General features: G+C 36.2%; 2 protein-coding genes across 3 annotated transcripts in view; one reads left to right on the forward strand and one right to left on the reverse strand.

Moving 5' to 3' along the window:
* Positions 1 to 26,624, reverse strand: part of LOC145247376 (arylacetamide deacetylase-like) — a 42,074-nt gene extending 15,450 nt beyond the window's left edge. Inside the window, exons 1-3 of one of the 2 annotated variants that reach the window (XM_080109057.1) lie at positions 25,972 to 26,624; positions 4,924 to 5,074; positions 2,299 to 2,400 (exon numbers count right to left, since the gene is read on the reverse strand). In XM_080109057.1, coding sequence (XP_079965183.1) covers positions 2,299 to 2,400; positions 4,924 to 5,070 — 249 coding nt within the window. In that variant the 5' untranslated portion in view covers positions 5,071 to 5,074; positions 25,972 to 26,624. The remainder of the gene's footprint in view (positions 1 to 2,298; positions 2,401 to 4,923; positions 5,075 to 25,971) is intronic. The other variant, XM_080109058.1, reaches the window with a different exon arrangement.
* Positions 17,511 to 18,128, forward strand: LOC145247209 (uncharacterized). Its single transcript, XM_080108838.1, has one exon. The coding sequence runs from the start codon at positions 17,511 to 17,513 to the stop codon at positions 18,126 to 18,128; it is 618 nt and encodes a 205-aa protein (XP_079964964.1).

Raw genomic sequence — 26,624 nt, forward strand, 5'->3', positions numbered from 1 at the left:
ATTTGTGTTAAATAGAGAAGTAATCAACCATCTAAACAAAAATAACCTTCTTAGTGATACTCAATATGGTTTCCGTTCTGCTAGATCTACAGCAGATGTGCTTACAGTTATATCTCATAGGATTAGCAAATCTCTCGACGGAGGCAACCTTTCTAGGGCAATTGCTCTTGACATATCAAAGGCCTTTAATAGGGTATGGCATAAAAGTTTACTTCATAAGATCTCTAGCTATGGTATAGCTGGAAATGTCTCAATTATTAAATCATTTCTTTCTAATAGGTTCATAAGAGTAGTAATTGATGGGCAAAAATCAGAAGCTCACAGTATTAATGGTGGTGTCCCTCAGAGGTCCATCCTGGGCCCAACTCTTTTCCTGATCTACATTAATGATCTTCCAAATCACATCCTTACATCATTTGTAGACATTTATGCTGATGACACTACCATTTATGGTAGCACATCTAAGACAGTAAACGACCAAGTTCTCTCCAATTCTCTCTCCTCTGATCTTGAGCACGCGGTACAATGGGGAAAGGAGTGGCTGATTACTTTTAATGCATCTAAAACTAAGCTTCTCTCTTTACATCATCAACATTCTGATCCACATCTGGCATCAACTGAAATGAATGGCTCTCTTCTTCAGGAGGCGTCAAGTTTTGACAAGCTTCTGGGCTTGACAATTACTCCTGATCTTAAATGGAACACGTACATCAAATCTGTTGCCAGGGCCGCTGGAAAAATTGTGGGATCTATCGATCCAGTAGATATCTCACTGCTGATGCTATTCTCTATCTATATAAGAGCCAGGTACGTCCAAGGATGGAATACTGTTGCCACATCTGGGCAGGAGCTGCTAGAAAGAACTTGTCCTTCCTTGATAGAGTTCAAAATAGACTTCGTAGCCTCGTAGGAGATGTCCTTTTCTCTTCCCTGCAACCTCTATCTCACAGAAGAGATGTTGCGAGCTTGTCTCTGATGTATCGTTATTTTCATGGAAAGTGTTCGATTGAGCTTCAGTCTATGGTCCCCCCCCCTCGCCAAACTTTCACAAGAAACACTCGTCTAGCTGAAAACACTATCAATAATTCCCCCCACTCTTTATCTGTGCCTAAACCTAAACATAGATTCCATGAACAAAGCTTCTTTCTTAGAACTGCACGCCTGTGGAATTGTCTTCCGTTTTCCTGCTTTCCGGCTGAGTACAATATGGTTGTCTTCAAGTCTAACGTAAATAAGTTCTTGATGAGCCGTTCCATATAAGTTAACAAATTTACCGAATTTTCATTACTAACGATTACTATATTTTCCAATTTCTACTGTACACTCTTTAACCCTTATCCTTGAGTGGCCTCTTGGTCTTGATAATGTGGTGATTCCTATGTAAAAAAAACAACAAAAAAACAAAACATATGTATGGTCTGTTCTTTTATACAGTTGTCAGTGCTGGACAATTACCAACAGTACAAGGAGGAGACTAGAGGTAACTGAAACTTGGTTTCGAAGATATCCTGGACAGAAAAAAAAAACAAATCAAGAGATATTAGAAATGGCAAACACAGAAAGGTCTCTAATAAGAACAGTACAAAAAAGACAAATGAGGTTCATGGGCCATGTCTGCAGAAAAAACAGAATAGAACATTAGTTTAATGAGAAAGATCGTGGGTAGAAGAAGAAGAGGACAGTGAGAAGCATATGTTGACAGTCTGAACACCTGGACAACACCAAAAATGATGAGCAACAATGAATTCATGAATGCCTCAAGGAAGAGAGATGGATGAAGAGCGATAGCCATCAATGCCTGTACATGAAAGGACACCACTTCAATGAATAAATATGTAAACTTAAATTTTGAGATTAAATTGTTTTTTAAAATTGAAGATGTTTACTTGAAAAATTTAACCAGTCAACAAAATATGGTGCATTTATTCTAATATTTTTATAATAAAATGAATCAGAAAAGATTCATGGTTTGACATGATTCAATAATCAATTTCAGCAGAAATGTCTCATAAATTGAACCATTAAAATTATCTCAGTTTTTACATTTTATGGGATGCCATAAACCATGGCCAAAAATTAATCTTTTTGCCATTAAAATATTTTTTTCAAGGATTTTAGCATTCACTTATTTCTACTTTTCTCGGCAATTCCACATAAAACTTTTTCTCTACAACGTTTTATTCTGAAGATATCGGTCACCATTTGTCAAACTAAAAACTTATTTACAGTCAAATTATACACAAGTGGAAGTTGGCATTAAAACGATTTTTATAATTCCATCCTTGTTTTCTTACTAACCTCAAGATTTTCAAATGGTGCTGGTTTTGGAAGTAGAATGTGAGACATACTTCTGGTAAGATTCACTTGGGAAATAAAACCGAGTGATTCAGAAATGGTGCCCTGAAAAAGAAATTAAAAATAACAGAAGACATGTTTATATAATGAATATTCGAGACACCTACCTAGAGTAAAAAGATAAGCATATTAGTTAATATTGCAAAAGTATATTCTTGTAGCAACAGCAAGAACCTACGAAAGATTTACATGAAAATCCATCCACGTCTGTCAACCTTCAAGATTCAGCAATTTTGTCTTTCATCTCAATTTATATGGGCTTATCATGACGTGTGGTGATGTTTGAAGATCAGGTAATTAAGATTAAGTTTATCATGTCAACAATGAAAACTTAGTTTCTGTGACAAGCTAGCGAGAGTACTTGTTTGTTAATCTAGAAAAACTCAAATGTGAAACTAAGACCCTGGGCCTGCAGATCTAGGAATGAACATTTTCTGTGAGTTGTTCCTCTCATTGTCACTTGTCAATGTGCATTCTTTTGATGCAGGAAACCAATATGAGGCTGGCTTATGATGATAACTGCATTTATAGAATGCTAAACAAACATAGTAATCAGAGGATGAGACAATATATTTAAGGATGCCCCCCCCCCCTTCACATGCTAACAGAAATATTAACCAAAATACACAAGCAGATTGGGGGGAGGGCATGAATGTTAGTTGCAAGTTCCATGCCCATTAGAATAGCACTTAGATATAGATGATGAATAATTTAATCACGCATATCGTTTTGGTATATGGCTTTAAAGGTTTGGTGCATTAACGGTTTCCTCAAAACTTCAGTTTTCACAAGATATGAGTATGAAATATTAGCATTATTTTCATCCTCAGTGGAATTGTTTTCAACTATTAGAATAGTTAGCGCTTTTCTGGGTGCTGTAGTGTCTGGCCCACTCCTTTCAGCCACAACCATCTGCAATGGACAGGGAATTAAGTCATGTAGTGACACAGATGAATCACAGCCATTGACATATCTGATGCGTACATAGGTTAGATTTACATTAAATAGTTTCACATCTTGTACGAAATGATCATTCTTTAGTGTCTCACAAACTGCCACAGAATGGCAGGACCTAGTTTTAGTGGTCAATGTGGAAGAGATAGTGTAGCGAAAATTCAAGTTATTGTTTGGATTAAAATGTTCAATGTTTGCTATTCAGCAAAAAAAAAAAAAAAAGGGGGTTATGTGCGTGTTGTCATGCTCTATATATCAGTAGCAAGAAATGATCACAGTCTACGTAAAAGCTAAAAATATGTCACAGGATGCATGTGATCTGACTGGCAGCAGAAAAAAAACAAATGCCAAAAAATGAGAAAAGAGCAAAAGGAAAAAAGAGAAAGAGGGATGGGAAAAAGGAAAGAGAGAAAAATAGAGAAAGCAAAAAGAAAGAGAGAAAGAGAAACAGGAAAAATGAAAGAAGGCAATGAAAAGAAAGAAAAAGAGATGAGGGAAAGAAAGAGAAAGACAAAAAGAAAGACGGTGGAAGTAAAGAGAGAAAAAGAGAAACAGGTGAAAGGAAAAAAGAGAAAGCAAAACAAAGGGTCGAAAGAAAGAAAAATAAATGGGGGAAAGGAAACAATAAGAAAGAGAGATGAAAGAAAGAAAACCAATCTCTCTTTCTCTCTCATTTCTTCCCTGTCTCTCTTTTCTTTATCCTGCCTGTTTTTCTCTCTTTCCACTCCCCATCTCTTTCCTTTCTACTGTGCATCTTTCTCTCATTTCCACTGACTCTCTCTTTTCCATATCTCGTTCTCTTTTTCTTCTGGTCTCACACTCTTTTTACTTTCATCTCTCTCCTCCCCTCTCTGTCTCACAATCAAGGAAAACAGAGAGAGCGAAATTAGGTGGGGGGGGGCGAATTAGGGGAGAAAATGGGAGTGCAAGATGGGGAGGAAAAAGGGAGAGTGAGATAGGGGAATTTGAGAGAGGGACACAGAGGGAAAGTGAGAGAGGAAGACTGGAGTGAAAATGAGAGAGTGAAACAAGGTGGGGAGGAGTCAAGATGAGGGGGAGAAAAAAGAAAGAGTGAGATGAAAGGAAAAAAGATAGCAAGACAGGGAGGAAAAATAAGAGTAAGATAAAGAAAAGAGAGCAAGACAGGGAAAGAGAGAGGGAGAGAAAGTGAGACGGAGTAAAAAGAGACATGGGAAAGGAGAAAGAGAGAGAATGAAACATGAGGGAAAGGAAAAAGAGAGAGTTGAGTAGTTTGGGGACCAGAGAGAAAAAGAGAGAGGGAGGGGTGAAAGAGAGGGTGAAAGGAAAGAGAGGGAGAGAGAGAAAAAGAGTGGACGGAAAGAGTTGAGAAAAAGGAGAGAGAGAAAAAGAAATGACAGAAAGGAGAGAATGTCCAGAGAGAGAGAGAGAGAGGAAATGAGAAAGGGAAAAATGAGATAAAGAGACAGAGACTCGATTCATCAGTTTATTATATCATAATGAATTTGACAGAATTGTTTGCTTTAGTATGAACATTTTTTTACGTTAATTCTGAATTACTTTTATCATGTATTTTAGACATATTGAATGAAATGTGTTTGTGAATATAAAGAAATAACTTATAGCAAAACTTACAACAACAGTTAACACTTTTTTCAGTGCAATGATCATCCTTAGTTTCCCGATGTCTTCAATATCTGGATAAAGGGGTTCATACAACCAAATTGCTGCAAGAACGGTGACAATGGCCATGAGAAGGCCACAAGTTTTTAGTGACACCATTCTTCTGAAATTAATGGAAAAAAGATTCAAGATTTATAGTAACATTTTTTCTTTTTTTGTTCCTATTTCTTTGTGCCTGCCGTGGTTGCTGCCCTCTCCTTGCAAGAAAACTAAATTAATATATCCATATATGTGCAAGATTGAGATTAGAAGACATACAACAAAAAGTAACGACATAAAAAAAAAGAGTAAAAGATTAGTTTTCAGGAGAGATTGAAAAATTAGTATACTTTAACACATCAAAACAACTTTTAGACAAAATTTGACTTTATTTATTAACATAATCTTCTCCTTGAGTGATACACTGATTTAAATACTTCTCTAACAATTTGATGCCTTTCTTTTTAGGACGATTTTTCTTTGGTTTAAAAAAGGTTTAGTTTCCAATATCACTTCTTCATTAGAGTTAAATGTCTTTTCCTAGAGCATTCTTTTGATGTCTTCAGGGAATCAGATATGGTGGATGTGGAATTCGAAGTGCAATTCATGTACTTTGCCCATTCGATTTGTGACATGGTGCATTATGCTGGTAAAAGAGCACATTTTCCGTCTCCATTTGTGGCTGTTTTTTATCTGTTTCTTTCTTCAAACACACCTACAATGCTATATAATATTTGCTATTTATAGGCTTTTCTTTTTTCAAGATAATTGATAAACAAAATACCTGGTATATCTCAAAATATGAGTGCTAAAACCTTATCTGCTGATGTTTGCATCTTTTCTTGCTTAGGGTGGCTTTCATCTGCTGATTTCCACTCAGCTGACTTGACTTTGAAGTGAAATGGTAGATCCATGTTTCTCCATTGTCACTTAATGAAAAAACTCCTTTTTATTGCGTTGAAACAGTTCCAAACATCATTCTGAATAATTAACACTGAGCAAACGTGGTATCCACTTTGAACATAGTTTTATGAAACTTTAATTTATGATTGGCTAAAATGAGTTTGGACTTTTTTGTTTCTCTAAACAACTGATGAATTTTCACAAGTATCATTTCTAACTGTATAGCAGCATTTAAAGTCAGCATACCAACTTTTAACTATTGTTTACAACAGAGTCTGATTAACAAGTTAGCATTGCTTTGCTTGAACAGTATTTTTCCCATCAGAAACCAATGCTTTATTAAGTCATAAAATTCAGATTTTCCCATTATTTTTGCAAATTTGCAACATTTAAATATATGTAATTTGTAAATAAATAATCTGATAAAAATCACATTTTGATGTGCATTTGAAGTTTAGTACTTTATAAAAATCATACAGATTTTTTATTAGTTGAACCATCTATATATATCAGACCGGGACTTATTGAGTGATGTGTTACTTTAAAAAAATCAGGCACAATTTATTTTTTATGGCATTTCTAAATAACTAATGGACATTTTTTTTAAATTTCTCTTTGATTTAGTATCAAAAAGTAAATCAATTAACCAATTTTTTATGATAGTGTAAAATATTTTGTCAGATCAGATCAAGAACAGTAATTGCTTTGAAGATTTTAAGATAGAATTAGACAAATTCAAAAATAATGGGAAAACAAAATTACGATGGCATTTTGGGCACCTATCAGATGGAATATTTAGCAGAACTTTATTATTTGTATATTGCTATAGCATTGATAGTTTAAATGTTCCGTGCAATGTTTTTCTAAGATTGAATAGACGAGATGGTTAAAAATTTAGATTCCTAATGAGACATAAAAAACATCATTGGTTGATGTCAGTTTTACATGTTGGCATCTGTTAGGTGGCTTTAAGAAATTGACTATCAACGTAACATATTTCTTGCCTCATTTTCATTTTTATCAATTCTCATTTTCCTTCACTTTCTCCTGTAAACTTGCTACTTCGACTGTTCTACATGTACCCAAGAATCTCCCTATAGTGTTCAAAAGTCAACAGATATAAATCTGTCTTTAAAACTCACATTACACAGCTATCAAATCATTCCCATATTACTATATTATATATGTTATCCATATATATGTTATCCATATTATATATCATATCATTCCCATATTACTTTCTGGTGCTAACGGATCAAGCTGTCTGAAAATATTGGCTTCCTGAGATAAAATGCACCTAACATTGATGCTTTTTGTTTTTCTATTTCCTTTTGCAAAACTTTATTATGTTATGCAAAACAAAAAACAAAAACAACAGCCCATTTTTCCCCCCTTTTCCTTTTCCCTTCTCTCTTTACAAAACAACCAAACCAAACACCATGAATCAATATTTGAAGATATAAACAACTTGAAACATGAAACTTTTCCAAATTACTGGATTTGACATTAAATAACATGAAAAGAGTTGATATGCTAAAAAACAAAACAACCAAATCATATTACTTCTCGCCATGTGATGCATGCCCTCAACCCTTACTGATTAGATTTCACTTCCATACATTATCACACTGTATACACATGGCTTCCCTTAGTCAACAATGATAATACTTTGCTGGTTAATAAATGCAGAAGATTACTCAACTTACTCCATCCACTCCTAATTCTTGGAATCATGTTAGCACCTGCTCCACCTTGTGCTCCAATGATACCACCAAATTAACAAAACTTTTCAACAACATCAATAGCATTGCCACCCAGATATACTTTCTCCATTTGTTGCGACTAATTGAATCCACGTTTAAAATAATATTTGAATAAAGAAAACTTATTGTAAACGATTTAGCACAGATGACTTAGTAAATGAATTGTTGCTGATCTATAGTAGGACATGATTTGATACCCTTCACGCTCCCCACAAAAAAGTCAGCACACATGTGAAGAAACTGGCTCTTTTGAAGGGAAAAGATAATTTTTGGTGTTACTGCTTCACACCTCATCATATCATGCTGTATTTCTTTATCCCAGTTGACTTATTGAGACAACACTTATGCGTCAGACATGGCTTTAAGATATTATAAAGTAAGTTTTAAAAGTAGGTCAATTCTGTGGTGGTAACAGTAAGTGTGTTTAATTGTAAGTAGTTGAATACATTGTACACCCAAAAGTTAAGAGTTTAATTTCTGGTTGCAGTATTTTCGCGCATGCACGCGTGCGTGTGTGTGTGATTATTATTTATCAAGTTAGCACTTTAAATTTTGGAAAAAAAATTATTGAATTTTTTAGAACTTGAGGTTCATTTCATTAATTTAATGTAAATTATTTCTCCTCATCCTTTCTCTTAAGTTGTTTTGTGGTTATAATGTTTGTTAACAGAAAAGCACTTACAATCTATGAGCAAATGGTAGATGATGGAAAAGCAAAAGTTGAACAGATCAAGATGGACCTATTTACAACCATTGATGTGCATTTGTTAATGACATGATTTTCTATAATACATTGCATGTGACTGTATTATAGAAAATCTGTAGACATATATTTGGTAGAATTTAAGAAATTTGCAGACTTATTGGGCAGAATAAGAGACTATATCCTAGCATGCTCATTTAAATGGGTTGCTAGATAATGTTAAGTATTGTGAAGGAGTGAAGGATGCATGCGCTGTCCATTGATCAACTGTTAGAACAGTTATGAGAGATTAAAGTTAGAGCAATCAAGACAAAATACAGAAGCTAGACCCCTCCCCAACAGATGACATTAAATGTTACCAAAGGCAAACCCATGATACAAATATATTCGAAGGGGGAGGGGGCAGTGACCCATCCAAACACAGAACTATCTTCTCAGTAATCAGGCATCATCAGACTTATGCACACCATTGCCATAACCACATGACAAAAGATTGCCTGAAACATGGAGATGACAATAGACGAAAGCAAGGATCATTTCTGTACTGCTATGATGTAGACTATATGTTTGGAATAAAGAAACCTTAGTGTCAGTCTTTTCTTGGAAATAAACGATAATCCAACACTACTAGTAATTGTAGCCAAGATTGATTGCAGATCTGCCTGTACTTGTACAGTTTAATCAAAACCTTAAAAAATGAAAATATTGAAAAAAATTTATATTTTACCCATTTTGGAATGAAGTTCTTAAAAAAGAAAATTTCACTTCATTTGATCAAGTAAAATAAAATTTTATACAGCAGAAAAACAATTTGTTATGACATTGAGCAAAAGGTAGCCATGCTTCGATTTTTAGACCACGAGGAAGAGAAAAAAGCTATTATTTAACATGAGGAGGAGGGTGTTAGCGCTTTAGACTGAGTTATCTCCCTGTGGCGCCCACTACCTTCCTCATGGTCTACAAATTCAAAGATGGCTGCCTTCAGTTCGCTGTAATAAATATTTTTTTTTGCTGTAAAAAAAAAAAAAAAAAAAACTTGATCAAATTAAGTGAAATTTTTTCGGAGAACTTCATTCCATAACGGGTACATACAATATAACTTTTTCAATATTTTTATTTTTTTAATGTCTTGATTAAACTGTACAAGTACCGATCTGCCAGAGTGTTAGTCAATGGGTTATTCCCATTCTATAGCCTACTGATACATGTGATATTTCTGCCCAAAAGAATCTGTATGTGTAACGACTTTAGTATTTTTGTATGTGTAACGACTTTAGTATTTTTAGAAGAATAAGGAAGAGTTCTTTTATATAAAAAGTTATTTTTGTTTGCATGTCCAGCTAAAACTCCGTAGCTATCAAAGATACACCAATAAACTATATATATATATATATATATATATATATATATATATATATATATATATATATATATATATATATATTGTTTCAGTATTACCTCGGGCACCAATTCACTGTAATATTCATTGATTTAGCATTACCAGGGACCAAATTAGCGACTATGGAGTGAGAAAAAAAACTTATATTCTGGAAATTAAGGAAATAACGCCATAGTTATTTCCCTTGAAGCAATTCAAATTGAAAATGAAAGAAATTGAAAATCTATATACATAAAAAAGTAGATATATGCATGTGTGTGTCTGTATGAAAATATTTAACTGATAAACTCAAACTACTGGTCACATAACACTGAAATTAACAGAAAATAGTAATCATACACCAAGGATGGTTTATAATGAGTAAAATCTTTGTTTGGATGGTTGAATAACACATACAGAAATATGCCGGCAAGTTAAAATGCAAAATGTTCATTTCAACTTGCCAACATATTTCTATTACTTTTGCTCATGCAGAAATTCATTCATAGCTTGAAATGGTTTGATTTTAAATCTTTCTTATCTATCTATCGATAGCTTAAATAGTAAGGAACGTGGCTGAAGCAGTTTTGGTTTTGATTCTTGCTGATGGCACCAAAGTCATTTTTTTTAATCATTTGAAATCAGTATTATATATTAGGTACAATATAATATTCAATAGAGAATTGACTCTGTAATAATAAATACGAAATTTGCTTGAATTATAAAATATTTAAGCATATTTTACAACTGGGCAAGGCCGGGCAGCCCCTGCTGGTATAAGAATAAAAGTGTTAATATGGGGATCAGGACTGAGAGGAAAAGTACACAGGAGCACTTATTCATTCCCGGGCAACACCAGAGAGCCCTTTCAGTCATGTAAATCATAATTATATGCAATTATGTAATTAATGGAGATTATGTAATTATAGTTAATTAATGGAGATTTGATATCCGTTTGTTTTTTTTTTGTTTTTTTTTTTTTTTTACAAAGGCATCACCACATTATCAAGGCCCAGAGGCCACTCAAGGATAAGGGTTAAAGAGTGTACAGTAGAAATTGGTCAATATAGTAATCATTAGTAATGAAAATTTGGTAAATTTGATAACTTATATGGAACGGCTCATCAAGAACTTATTTACGTTAGACTTAAAGACAACCATATTGTAGTCAGCCGGAAAGCAGGAAAACGGAAGACAATTCCACAGGCGTGCAGTTCTAAGAAAGAAGCTTTGTTCATGGAATCTACGTTTAGGTTTAGCCACAGATAAAGAGTGGGGGAAATTATTGATAGTGTTTATAGCTAGACGAGTGTTTCTTGTGAAAGTTTGGCGAGGGGGGACCAAAGATTGAAGCTCAGTTGAACACTTTCCATGAAAATAACGATACATCAGAGACAAACTCGCAACATCTCTTCTGTGAGATAGCGGTTGCAAGGAGGAGAAAAGGACATCTCCTACGAGGCTACGAAGTCTATTTTGAACTCTATCAAGGCAGGACAAGTCCTTTCTAGCAGCTCCTGCCCAGATGTGGCAACAGTATTCCATCCTTGGACGTACCTGGCTCTTATATAGGTAGAGAATAGCATCAGCAGTGAGATATCTACTGGATCGATAGAAAGATCCCACCATTTTTCCAGCGGCCTTGGCAACAGATTTGATATACGTGTTCCATTTAAGATCAGGAGTAATGGTCAAGCCCAGAAGCTTGTCAAAACTTGAGGCCTCCTGAAGACGAGAGCCATTCATTTCAATTGATGACAAATGTGGATTAGAATGTTGATGATTGAAATCAAAATTATATTATTATGTCTCCTAATTTTAGCATTCGACCAAAACTTGCCTCTCTTTGCATATTGGAAGTTAAAAAACTGGATATGCCCATTGAGAGATACTGGAATTTTTTTTTAAAACGCCCAAGGAAAACTCAGCGATTCTACTTCATTGTGAATTGAAAATATATGTCTTTTTTTATTTTATTTTACCTTTCACTTGAGTCTTGTGAGGCAAGTCTACATTTCAACTGACAATTAGGATTTTAATGCTGTGTTCATGTTCTCAACAAAAAAAGTCTGTTTGAGAGAAGAGAGATATAGCTAACAACTTTTTTTCCTAATTTAAGCATCCATGCCAATCAAAATACAATTGCCATTCGGTGGCAAAAGTGGGATAGATAAATTGGAAAACTTGTTTATTAATACTAACAAAAAAAGAGAAGTCTTTGAAACTATGCTGGAGAAAAAGTTTTTGAAGTCTTTCACAATTTCACTGACAAACAGAAAGGCATCGAAACAACCACTGAAGTAGAAGATTAGGTAGTAATACCGAACCAACACGAAACAGTGAAAAAATTGCTAACCAAGCATTTCACATCATACAAAATTTTCAAATTTCGACACGCAATGTAAAATAAACTTGGATTTTTACAATACTAGGTTAAAAACTTCCAAGATGCAAACCAGAAAATCTTGACGAGATACTGCAAGACTGTTCATCCTCTAAGGTTTGAAGAAGAACACTAAGAAGCAAATATTAGATGAAGTCAAGGCCATTGAACTTGCTCACAGATGAGCTGCAGCAATAATGAAAGCCACATGCGATACACGCAAAGTAACAGAAACAGTAAAGGAGTCAACAACCAATCTCAGATATACGCAAACCCTAACCATGTTACTCAGAGATACCAACCATGTGGCTTACTAGCATTGTTGATATTTGACAACATTCATGACGTATCCTGCGTTAGAATAAGAGTGTAGGAACTGCTTAAAAAGGAATCATTTTACTCAAGTCAGCTGCAATTCCAAGCTGGTGTACAAAAAAAAAATTATTTAATGCATGAACACCAGAACAATATTGTCAATCTGAATTTGGGTAAAGATGGCAACCGAACTAATGATTTACGCAGACAAATAGAATTTCAAAGTTAAACTGAAAGAAAAAATAATTGACAAAACAGAATTATATGAAAAAAAAAAAACAGGTTAACTCTACTTGATATATAATCAAAAAAAGAATGTCGAAATAATTCCAGACTGTGACATGAACAGTGATCGATACACAATGACTTATGCACTCCACTATTTTTACAACTGCTCCAACTCCCAGTCTCCAAATGGGAACTAACTCCCTTTATGCTCCCCATTTTTAAAAAGAAGCAATTTCAGCTCTTTCTTTCAAAAGGAGCAGCTTTTTTCAACACCCCATCATGAAAATGTGCTTTTCTTTTGATAAAAAATCTATTTGGCCAATGAGTGGTCGAAATATAGATGTGGATGACAAAGGATATACAAAGTTTTGCTAATTTATTTATATTGACTCACATTCATTTTTGTTAAGATATAAATTTATTTAAATCTTATATTTGAAGACGCACTTTTTATTTTTGTCCATTTAAAACAACACTACTCATTTACATTTTGTCAGTGTGTTTGTGTAAAAAGAGAAGTTTTATTTTTATTCAAACGTTTTTATCAATATATTTTGCTTAGAAATTAATCTTTAAAATTACATTTTTTTTTTTTTACATAGGGGTCACCACTTATCAAGGTTCGAAGGCCACTCAGGGATAAGGGTTATTGCGTGTACAGTAATCAATGGGATAGTATCCTAGTAATCATTAGTATTGGGGGTTTTGATAGAGTGTCTTACTTAAGGGGGCGGTTTATCAGGAGTTTGTTTATGTTGGACTTGAAGACATCCAAGTTGTAGTCAGGTGGGAAACAGGCAAGCGGCAGAGAGTTCCACTAGCGTGCAGTTCTAAGAAAGAAACTTTGCTCATGGAATCCACGTTTTGATTTAGGCACAGATAAAGAGTGGGGAAAATTATTAACAGTAGTTTCAGCCAGACGGGTGTTTCTTGTGAAAGATTGGCGAGGGGGAGACGAGAGATTGGAGCTCAGATGAGCACGTGCCATGGAAATAATGATAAAACAAAGACGGGCTCGCAACGTCTCTTCTGTGGGAGAGAGGTTGCAGGGCAGAGAAAAGGGCATCCCCCACTAAACCACAAAGTCTATTTTGTACTCTGTCAAGGCAGGATAGGCTGTTTTTAGCAGCTCCTGCCCAGATGTGGCAGCAGTACTCCATCCTTGGACGTATTTGGCTTTTATACAGATAGAGAATTGCATCAGTAGTGAGATCTTCTGGAGCGGTAGAAGGATCCCACCATTTTCCTAGCGTCCTTGGCAACAGACCTGATGTACGTGTTCCATTTCAGATCAGGAGTAAAGGTCAAATCCAGAAGCTTGTCAAAACATGGAGCCTCCCCAAGACGAGAGCCATCCATTTCAATTGATGCCAGATTGGGATCAGAGCGTTGATGATGTAAAGATAGAAGCTTGGTTTTGGAAGCATCAAAAGTGACCAGCCACCTCTTCCCCCACTGTACCACATGCTCAAGATCAGAGGAGAGAGAATTAGAGAGAACTTTGTCATTTACGGCCTTTGATGTGTTGCCATAGATGGTCGTATCATCAGCATAGATGTCAACGAATGATTTAAGTATGAGTGGACCCCTGAGGGACTCCAGAATTAATACTGTGGGCTTTTGATTTTTGCCCATCAACCACTACTCTTATGAACCTATCGGAGAGAAATGATTTAATGATTGAGAAGACATTTCCAGTGATACCGTAGCTGGAAATCTTGTGAAGTAGACTCCAGAAGATATCTCACTACTGATGCAATTCTCTATCTATATAAAAGCCAAGTATGTCCAAGGATGGAATACTGCTGCCATATCTGGGCAGGAGCTGCTAAAAACAGCCTATCCTGCCTTGACAGAGTACAAAATAGACTTCGTGGCTTAGTGGGGGATGCCCTTTTCTCTACTTTGCAGCCTCTCTCCCACAGAAGAGACGTTGTGAGCCTTTCCTTGTTTTATCGTTATTTCCATGGCAGGTGCTCGTCTGAACTCCAATCTCTGGTCCCCCCTTGCCAATCTTTCACGAAAAACACCCGTCTAGCCGAATCCACTGTGAAAAATTTCCCCCACTCTTTATCTGTGCCTAAATCAAAACGTGGATTCCATGAACAAAGCTTCTTTTTTAGAACTGCACGCCTATGGAACTCTGTTCCGTCTGCCTGCTTCCCACCTGACTACAACTTGGATGTCTTAAAGTCCAACGTTAACAAATTCCTAATGAACCGCCCCCTTAAGTAAACGCTTCATCAAATCTCCACACTAACGTAATGTACTTGCAATAACCCTTATCCCTGAGTGGCTTCAGGGCCTTGATAAGTGGTGACCACTGTGTAAAAAAAAAAATAAAAAAAAAAAATACCTTATCGAAGGCCTTTGATATGTCAAGAGCAATTGCCCTGGAAAGGAAGCCTTTGTCAAGAGATTCACTAATCCTATAAGATATAACCGTTAGCACATCAGCTGTAGATCTTGCAGAGCGGAAACCATATTGCATGTCACTAAGAAGGTTGTTTCTGTTGAGGTGGTTGACTACTTCTTTATTTAATATGGATTCCAACAACTTACTCATGACACACAGGAGACTTATTGGTCTGTACTGAGAGGGGGGATGACTTTTCACCTGAATTCTTAAATACAGAGCATACTGATGAGGTTTTCCAGGGTGTTGGAAAGCACTTCTCCTTAAGGCAACGCTTAAACAGTTTTGTAAGTATGAGGGCAAGTTCTGGTTGGAGTTTTTTCAGTACTATAACTGGAATGCCGTAGGACGGCTACCTGGCGTTGCCCGGAGACATGAATGAAAACTAAAAGTTCAAACAAACAAGAGTTCACAGCAAGGTTACTTTTTTTAAACTCACCTTTCCCTCCGACTATCCCTCTTTTTTTTCTGTGTGCAAAGTTTTGCAACTGCTTCAATAAAAGAGAAAAAAATTATTCTACACCTGACGCAGTTTCTATGATTTTTTTTTTTTTTGGGGGGGGGGGGGGTCGAACAAGTAATTTTATTGAAACTCTTATCCCAGTTGATGATTGCCAATAATGATGGAGTAGAACTTTCCTAGAACTGCCCATGTGTGGAAGAAAATTCTGCAGATCTGCTTTCAAGCTAAGTACAACATGATCGTTTTCAAGTCCAATGTAAAAAAATTCTTGTTGAGCCGCCCTCTAAAATAATCAAATTCAGCCTAATCTCTGCCATTATTACCAATTATCAGTATTGTTTCACCATTCACCTGACACTTATCCAACTTTTATCTTCGAATGGCTTTTGGGCCTTGATAAGAGGTGACATCTTAGTAATAAAAAAAATGAAAAACAAAAAATAAAGTATTTTTGTTTTTTATCATAACCATCTCAGAGTTATAATAAATTGAAACACATAAGGTTTAGAAATATCTTTGGTAATTTCTAATTATATAAAAAAAATATTAATAATTGTCAAATTTTTCTCGTCTTTTTTACCTAGTTTTAAAATTTCTATTCTACTTTTTCTTCAAATATTTATTTTGTACAACATTTTTTTAAACATTTTGATCATGAAGTGATTATCTCACAAATAAGCTACCAATAGACTAGTTTACTCAGATTAGCCAAGAGGTGATAGGGCAAATTAATTTACTGCTTTAATTTGTTATTTGACTTTTGCGATTTGCAAAAAATTTTATTTTGCAAATACCAATTAAAATAATCAAATCAAACAGTGTTTATTAGGCACCTCCAAAAGTCACCACAGAATTACCCCCCCCCTATATGTAAAATGATGTAACTTTATTATAAATTAATATTATATCAGTATAACTTTTGTACCATTTAAAAGAAGAAGGGCAAAATAAACTAGTAATAATTTTAAAAAAATTTTTTCATCGTACGAAAATAATGAAATTGCGAGACGAAAATAGTGTTTACATAATTGGTGCTTTAAAATAACGTTCCCATGTAGTAAGCATTTCGAACGTGAAAACATACCCGTGTGTAGCGTCTACCACGGAACTAATTTTGACAGTGACATTGAACATTCACCGTTTCCGGAGAGCTCCAAAAAAAGACGAAAAAAAGCCGTGGCGCTAAATTCGAGGAGTCTCTCGCGAACACCAGAGGAGTAAGACACGTTACTGCCACGCTCTGTCGCTCGTGCGTGACACACCCTGTGCCGGTTCCAATGGTGAAACCACACAAAAAAAAGAAAAACATTCTTCTTATCTATTCACTCTGCTCCTTACCCGAACGGCTTTTCTAAAGAAAATTAATTTATCGTTTCTTTCCAACTTAACGCCAAAAACATTTGACCAGTCAGGAAGGATTTCTTCTTCTTTTTTTTCGAACTCAAAATAAACACGAGTGTGATACACCAGGGCAAATAAATTTACACCTCTTATAACAGGCCAAGTCTGATTATTTGTTTTTAATTAATTTTTCTAAATATTTGTTTTCTTATTAATGTTTTTGAAAAATTAATTTTAAGTGAGCTGTTTGTTGTTTTGCCCAGCGAGCACCTCGCTTCACTGGTGACCCCTTTTTTTTTTCGTTAGACTTTGGCAGAACACGCAAGGAATTGTGGATATTATCAATAAGGAAGAATTACCTGTAATCACACACAAGGGAAATTTCTCAGCGACCACGCGCACTCCGAATGACGTGCATGTCGACCTTAGCGGCACATCGGTTTTTCTAGGCGTAAAGGATCTCACAGAGATTTTCTGCGGTCATCGTTCTCTTCAACGCGTTCCCCACGATGGACAGTGAGGCGCTTCCTTCAACGACGGCTACTCAGGCTATTTTGAGGATTCCTCCTTTTTGGACGCACACGTAGAGACCCAGTTCTACACGCAAAGGTTCTTGAGCGATGTGACGAAATTCAACCATGTGGTGGCCGCATTAACGCATGAAGTAATGGCGGAGGTTCGCGACCTGATCATGTCACCCCCTGGATCGATCAGCTATGATTATTTCAAATCGGAATTGATTCGTAGGACAACCGATTCACAGCAGAAACGCCTTCGTCAACTTCTCGTAGAAGAAGAACTCGGAGATCGGAAACCGTCTCAGTTACTCAGACGTATGAAGCTGTTAATGGGTGAGAACTCACTACCGCCGGACATACTTAAACAACTTTTCGTCAATAGATTGCCATCGAGTATTCAAATGATACTCGCCTCTTCGAATGACAAAATTATGGACGTGACCGTTTCCATAGCCCCAGTTCACACGCACAGCTCTAACGATGCCCTGCCTAACGTCGCAAACCCCTCCACGTATATACGCGAGGAACTAGAGCAACAGGCTCAAATGATTCATGACCTGAGTGAACAGTTACGTGGCCTCGAGCTCAAACCAAAAATGCATAAGCACCCCACTGAGCGAGTCCGTCCCCGGCGATTTAGCAGCACTCAGAACAGCGGTGGGTTCTGCAAGTACCACGTGCGTTTTGGTGAAAGAGCTTACCGATGCCACCAGCCATGTTCATATACGAAGAAACGTCTCTCGGGAAACGCCCAGGCCAGGCAGTAGGAGCGGCAGACACTCCTGGCAAGAACAACATTCGTCGCACCCTGTACGTGACTGATAGAACCACTGGTATATGATTTCTCGTTAATACCGGTGCGGAAGTCAGTATCATCCCTAAGAAGTTTGTGAAAGAGAATCGTCCTCAATCAAACTTATTTCTACACGCAGTGAATCACTCCTCCATTCCTACTTACGGAGAGACATCGATAACATTAAATCTTGGATTACAGCGCGCACTATGTTGGGTCTTCATCGTCGCAAAGCTACCCGTTCCGATTTTAAGGGCGGATTTTCTGCACCATTTCAGCATCCTTGTAGATGTCAAACGTGGCAAACTCATTGATAATAACACTGGACATTCCGTGCAAGGCATAATCAGTGGGTCGACCGAGATCAGCCCAGTTATACGTAAAGACACCACGGATCCGTATACAGATTTGCTGCGAGGTTTCCCAGAATTAACTCATCCTACGTTTAACAGTGACAAAGTTAAACACAATGTCACTCATCATATCCAAACAAGGGGACTGCCTGTGAGCGCGCGCCCGCGCAGACTTAAACCCGATTGTTTAAGGGCGGCTAAACAAGAATTTCAGCACATGTTGGATTTAGGCATTATTCGACCCTCTAATAGCAACTGGTCATCGCCACTCCACATGATGCCAAAAAAATCAGCCAGCGAATGGCGCCCTTGTGGGGATTACCGCGCACTTAACAGTCGCACTACTCCGGACAATTACCCTATTTCGCATCTGCAAGACTTTTCTAACTCGCTTCACGGAAAAACAGTGTTCTCCAAAATCGACCTTGTTCGCGCGTACAACCAGATTCCCGTACACCCAGAGGATGTTTCTAAGACTGCGATCACAACTCCTTTCGGCCTTTTCGAATTCTTACGCAAGACTGCGATCACAACTCCTTTCGGCCTTTTTGAATTCTTACGCATGCCCTTTGGATTACGTAATGCAGGGCAATCTTTTCAACGCTTTATCGACGCAGTTTTGCGAGGACTACCATTCGTCTATGCATATATCGACGATCTCCTCGTGGCAAGTGCATCAGAACGTGAACACTTACAGCATCTGCAGCAGTTATTTCACAGATTGACAGATTATGGCGTTATTATTAACCCCCAAAAATGCGAGTTTGGAGTTTTTTCACTTTCGTTTCTCGGCCATTTAATCGACAAAGAAGGTATCCGTCCCCTTCCAGAGAAAGTCCAATCTATAGTCGATTACCAAGCTCCCACTTCACTTCGTAAACTTCGAGAGTTCCTTGGTTTAATTAATTTCTATCAACGTTTCGTGCCCCATTGTGCTGAAATCGTGCAGCCATTAACCGACGTACTCAGAAATAAAAACAAAAAAAATGAGACGATTACATTAAGCGAAACGGAATTACGTTCCTTCGATAAGGTCAAGCAGGCATTAACAGAAGCGACAATGTTGGTTTTTCCCCGTCCAGATGCACCCCTAGCTTTATCCGTCGATGCATCCGACGTTGGCATTGGAGGTGTACTGCAACAATTAGTGGATAATACTTGGCAACCACTAGCTTTTTTCTCAAGGCGTCTTCAGCACGCTGAAACCAAATACAGCATTTTCAGCAGGGAACTTTTGGCCGCATACTGCACAGTTAAACACTTTCGTTACATGTTGGAAGGATCCACTTTCACGCTTTTTACGGATCACAAGCCGTTATCGCATGCTTTGCTTGCCAAGCCCGGAAAATACTCACCCAGGGAAGCTCGCCATTTGGATTTCATATCACAATTTACTGCGGATATCAAGTATATCAGAGGGAAGGAGAACGTAGTTGCAGATGCATTGTCGAGAATGCACATCGATGCCATTCAAGCGATTGACGAGATCGACCTCCACCAGATCGCCATCGACCAACGGGATGACGAAGAACTAAATCGCTTACGTCACTCCGAAAATCTAACTTTCAAGCAAGTCCCAGTACCTTGTTCCAACGAGACGATATGGTGTGATGTTTCGAACAGTCATGAACGCCCCTATGTACCCCTTAAGCATAGGTGAGCTGTCTTCTTTCAATTACACAACTTGTCACATCCTGGCATTCGTTCCACACAGAAGCTAGTGACTTCTCGTTTCATCTGGACAGCCATTAACCGAGACGTTCGCAAATGGACCTGGTTACACATTGGATATCGCATTATGGTGTGCCTCACACCATCACAACCGATAGGGGCAGACAATTCGATTCCTATCTTTTTTCTGAGTTGTCTCACCTACTGGGAAGCAAACACATAAGGACTACCTCGTACCACCCGGCGGCAAACGGCATGATCGAGCGTCTGCACCGTCAGTTGAAAGCAGCTATTAGAGCACATTCCGACCCTAACAGGTGGACAGAGTACCTCCCCTTCATTCTATTAGGCATCAGATCCACCATAAAAGCAGAGATTGGCTTTACGCCTGCCGAAATGATTTACGGAACAACGCTGACTCTCCCTGGACAGATGGTCGCACCGACCACTCCTACACGCATGCCTGACCCAACAAGTTATACCTCTCGTGTGAGGGAATACTTGGCAAAACCTTCTAACGTTGCCCCGAGAACACAGAACACACGCACTCACGTCCCCAAAGACATACAATCGTGGACTCATGTGTTTGTTCGGAACGATGGAGGCACAGCTCGACTGCAAACACCGTATTCTGATCCCTTTAAGGTATTGAAACGCTACTCAAAGTTCTTCGTTATCGACATTGACAGAAGACGAGATTCAGTCAGTGTTGATCGCCTGAAGAAAGGTATTCTGGATGACGATGTGCTAGCAAGCAAACGGACACAAAACACTGCAGTTCAGAACGGAAACTTCGATTCACCAGTAATTACAACTTCTACCAGATCGGGCAGATTAGTGCAACGTCCTCACCGATTTGCTGTGTATACCCAGTGACTTTTCCACTTTCTTTTGTTCGACATACTGTCTAGTAGGGGGGTATGTAGCATCTACCCCGGAACTAATTTGGACAGTGACATTGAACATTCACCGTTTCCGGAGAGCTCCAAAAAAAGACGAAAAAAAGCCGTGGCGCTAAATTCGAGGAGTCTCTCGCTCTCTTTTTGCTCGTGAACACCAGAGGAGTAAGACGCGTTACTGCCACGCTCTGTCGCTCGTGCGTGACACACCCTGTGCCGGTTCCAATGGTGAAACCACACAAAAAAAAGAAAAACATTCTTCTTATCTATTCACTCCGCTCCTTACCCGAACGGCTTTTCTAAAGAAAATTAATTTATCGTTTCTTTCCAACTTAACGCCAAAAACATTTGACGAGTCGGGAAGGATTTCTTCTTCTTTTTTTTTGGACTCAAAATAAACACGAGTGTGATACACCAGGGCAAATAAATTTACACCTCTTATAACAAGCCAAGTCTGATTATTTGTTTTTAATTAATTTTTCTAAATATTTGTTTTCTTATTAATGTTTTTGAAAAATTAATTTTAAGTGAGTTGTTTGTTGTTTTGCCCAGCGAGCACCTCGCTTCACGTGTTTAATAAATCTAGAAAAAATCAACTAATGGGCACATTTTCGTGAAATTTTTTATACTTATCCATTTTAGAATGTAATTACATATAAAATGCAGTTTCCGTAAAATATACGAGGCGAAATATTTTTTTTTAGTACGTGCCCCCCCCCATATTTATTTTTTTGAAATTTGAACAAAATATATTTAAATCTATCGAAATTTCTATTTGTTATGAATCGTAAGAGCTCAAATAAGTAAAACATTTTTTTTTATTTAAATACACGTGTTGAACAAAAATTTACCTTGAAGTTGCAATTAAAAAATGATATAAATTTAATATTATTATGTTTTTTCGAATTAATCAGTTGAATTGCCAAGAAAAAGAAACTTCGTAAACATTAATTTTAAAAGATTAAAATGATTAAAATTCCATTATTTCAAAATGTTCCGTTACAACATAGATTTTTAATTGTGCTTAAATTTTTTTTTTAATATTAAGTTTGGGTTTGTATTACTGTACACATAGATTCGAAAAAGTTGTCAAAAAACAAATATATAACAAATAAATGTTATCAAAGGCAAGATAAGTTACTTTTCTACCAAACTGGATATAATTTTCGTGTTTTTATTCAATTTAACATGTTTATTCAGCTCGAAAAGCATACAGTGTTTAGAGATGTATTGGAAAATTCAAGATGGCGGCCGATTCTCTCTTTAACACGGTAAGTTTGGAAAAAGGTGTAATAAATAATAAACTAGACAAAATACTGTTAGAAATTCGCTCAATATATGTTATCGTGACATAACTTGACATATATTCAGTGTTTTTTAATAGTATTTTGTCTAGTTTATTATTTATAACACCTTTTCCTGAACTTACCGTGTTAAAGAGAGAATAAACGCCATCTTGAATTTTCGAATACATCGATAAACACTGTATGGTTTTCGAGCTGAATAAACATGTTAAATTGAATAAAAACACGAGAATTATATCCAGTTTGGCAGAAAAGTAACTTATCTTGCCTTTGATAACATTTATTTGTTATATATTTGTTTTTTGACAACTTTTTCGAATCTATGTGTATAGTAATACAAACCCATTAAGTTTTTATATAAACATGGCTCTTGTCAGCTATTTTATCGCCAGATTAACCGATTTGAAAATATTATTGCACAAATATTAAGCATTTTGTAGGCCACCCCCTTATATTTTGTTTGTTTCTTTTTACCGAACAAAAGTATGGAAGCCGAACATGAACATTCAGTAAAACCGTATTTCATCTTTTTCTCTTCTTCTCTTCTCTATCTCTTCTCTTCTTCTATATAAATATCTTCTATCTATCTATCTATCTATCTATCTATCTATCTATCTATCTTCTATTCTTTCTATCTATATAAATAAAATGAACTCATTTTTTTCTATCTATATAAATAAAATGAACTCATTTTTTCCCGTCTGATTTTGACATTAATAGGATTAAAAATCAAGATATTTCATGCAAATATAATCTATATAAATAAAATGAACTCATTTTTTCCCGTCTGATTTTGACATTAATAGGATTAAAAATCAAGATATTTCATGCAAATATAATATGCACAAACGGCAGAACAATATCTGAGGTGTGTTATAGGCTTATTATTTCTCAAATTCCTCGATAATCTTAGATTTCTATACTTTTTCTGCTGAGAAGTCACAGCCAAAATCGGTTAAGATCAATGGAAGTGGTAAAATATTTTCTCTCTAATAAATTCCTCCTCCCCCTGCCACCACTTAACACCGTTTGGGGATCGTTCACAAGGAACAGTTGAGAAGAGAACACCGGTTTGGCTTCGTAGTTCTTTCATGTGAAGTTATTTAAAATCACTAAACTAAGCTGCAGTGCTCTGTGGCGTAGTGGTTAGCGTGCTGGACAATTCACATTCGCGCCGACCTACCGTAGTCGTTTTTTTTTGTTTGTTTTTTTCCTCAACAACTGGAATGGACTTTTCTTGGTGGCCGAACTGTTAACGTTGCAGATGTTTGTTTTTTTTTTTTTTTGTTTTTTTTACACACTTTATTTTCCTACTTTTACTCATGACTCCGGGTTTGATCCTTCCTACTTACCTACCATAACATTTTTTAAAACTCCCCCGCCCCCGTCCCGGAAACAAACACTCGGGCAACGCCAGGTACCCCCGCTAGTATTTTCTATATAAATGTTTATAATATTATTAATCATTAAACTGTGTAAATCTTAAAATCTGACAAATTATAACAAAGATTAATTATTAATTGCAGTCTGAAGAAAATAAACAAAGGTTTGGGTTTGTATTACTGTACACGTAGATTCGAAAAAGTTGTCAAAAAACAAATATATAACAAATAAATGTTATCAAAAGCAAGATAAGTTACTTTTCTGCCAAACTGAATATATGTTTTGTGTTTTTATTCAATGTAACATTTATTCAGCTCGAAAAACATACAGTGTTTACCGATGTATTCGAAAATTCAAGATGACATCTCACACCCTCTTTAACACCGTAAGTATGGAAAAAGGTGTTATAAATAAAAAAACTATACAAAATACTATTAAAAACCCGCCGAATATATGTCAATCTATGTCACGGTAACATATATTGAGCGAGTTTTTAACAGTATTTTATCCGGTTTTTTATTTATAACATCTTTTCCCACACTTACCGTGTTAAAGAGAGAATAAACGCCATCTTGAATGTTCCAATACATCGGTAAACACTGTATGGTTTTCGAGCTGAATAAACATGTTAAATTGAATAAAAACACGAAAAATATATCCAGTTTGGTAGAAAAGTAACTTACCTTGCCTTTGATAACATTTATTTGTTACATATTTGTTTTTTGACAACTTTTTTTAATCTATGTGTATGGTAATACAAACCCCAACGTTCAATTGAATTGTTTTTGTTTTGTTTCGTTTTAACCTAAGTTTTAATTTTAAATCAGTTCACTTTTTAGAAGCACAAGAATTGCGACCACCCATACTTAGGAAGGCGTGTTCAGTTTGTAAGAAACAAATAATAAAATCAAAATGATTGTTTTAGGAGTAAACCGTTTCAATATAACCAACATTTTTATGCAAATGTCGATCCGTTTCAAGACCAATAATCGAAAACAGTTTTTTTAAAAAGGATTCCTTTTCTTCCGCCGAAAGGAAAATCACTTTGCTATTATTGTAAAATTGTTCTTGTCAAATCAAATCGCCCCTTTATAAGGTGGGGACTAGATTCTTTACTGTAAACTGACCTTGTCACGGTGGGGCCAGTAGATAAACATACTCACTTTATGGCCGATGGAATTTAAACCGTCTAAAATTGTAAATGTTACTAAAACAACAGTCTATATGGTCTACCACTCTACCACTTAGGGTTTAGAATTTCAGTTATATCGCTAAATGAAATTATTTTTTCCGGATATATCGTTTCCAGTAATTATGTTTTAAACGTGGTAAGCGTTTGCTTTTATTTTTGCTTGATTTTCTGCAAATTTCTAGAATCAGTCAGGAGCATAGAATTTCAAAAACTGCCTGGTAAATATACCCGGTGAACCAAATGCAAGAGAGATTCAAGCAATTGCACTTAAAGGGGCGGTCAGAATCTTAAAAAGATCTCTCGGTTTGAAAATATGAGATTGCGGTTGTATGTTTGGCATCCAGTAGGATGTTCCAATCCATCCCCAGCTTGAATAAAGGGATAAAAAAACATTGAAAAAAATATTGACACATAAGTACGAATAATGTTTTCACCTAAAATGCGTAGGTTTGAAATCACCAATTACTGAAAATCGTTCTGAGAACACTCGAAAACTCATAAAACCACAAAAATAAATAAAACCATTAGGAGCGGAAGTGGAAAAATTCTTTTACTTAAAAAAAAAATGCCAGTAAATTTAGGACAATTGTTTCCGCATTGGGTGATAAATGAATATTTACAATTAGTAAAAACTAAAAAGTTAATCACACTCTTACAAAAATAAAATTTCATTTAATTTTTCAAATGGGGGGGGGGGTCGAAAGAATACACAATTACAAAATGAAGTTTTTGTTTTGTTAGAAGTGTGCGATCATTTTTTTAAGCAAAAAGTCCAACAAATGTAATAAAAAGCAACTTTAAATATGCTTAAACTTTTTAAAAATATGTAAACAATTGTTTATTAATTGATGCGCATCCGCTCTCAGTTAAGTTTGCCGGTGGAATTCACACTTCTTTCTTTTTTCTTTTTTTAAATTTTTTCATACAATTGTATTTAAAAAATTTCTTTACGGGTTTAAGAATTTCAATTATTTTTGTTTTCTTAAAAAATGTTTCTGTTTATTATTATACTTACATTTCTAATGAAGACTTCTTTGTGACTGCGACAAGTTCGAAAGCAACACAATATGAAAGTAGTAGTAGTAGTAGTAGTAGTACGACTACTTAACTTGAAATCGTGACGCCAACGGTGCAAATGTCAGTCGAGTAGCCGAAGCATTGTCTATTATGTCAAGCTTTAACGAATTGACCTCTGACTAGAAGGAAAGATAAAATAAAAACTGCTGTTGTTCCATACAGAAATAAGGTAATAGAAAATGCCGTGAACACAACATTAATGAGATAGAACTGTTTTGTTTACAGGAACATGTGTGTGTGCCGGTGTTGTGCCTGTTGTGGTGATACAGAATTTTTGACATTTCAAAGAAAAAGGATCTTTAGGGGGAGAGGATGGGTAATAAATTATAGCAAAGAACAAGGCACAAAAAACACAAACTTCCTTTAAAACAATAACAATGAAGAGTATTTTATTTGTAGCAGGCTAGGTTGCTAAAAGGGAAGAAGAAAAAAAAAAGTTCTTTTAAGGTTGTCGTCGGTCAGTCACTCAGTCAGTATCGTGTGTCCCCGGCTGGATAGCAGTTGTCTCAAATCGAGACCGTCAATGTTATAGCGAGATGTCCGGTGGACAGAAGACAAAAGAGGATTCTGCTAGGCTGGCGGTCCGGATCT

This window comes from Euprymna scolopes, chromosome 25, assembly GCF_053919585.1.
Source record: "Euprymna scolopes isolate OS-2025 chromosome 25, ASM5391958v1, whole genome shotgun sequence".
Lineage (NCBI taxonomy): Eukaryota > Metazoa > Mollusca > Cephalopoda > Sepiida > Sepiolidae > Euprymna > Euprymna scolopes.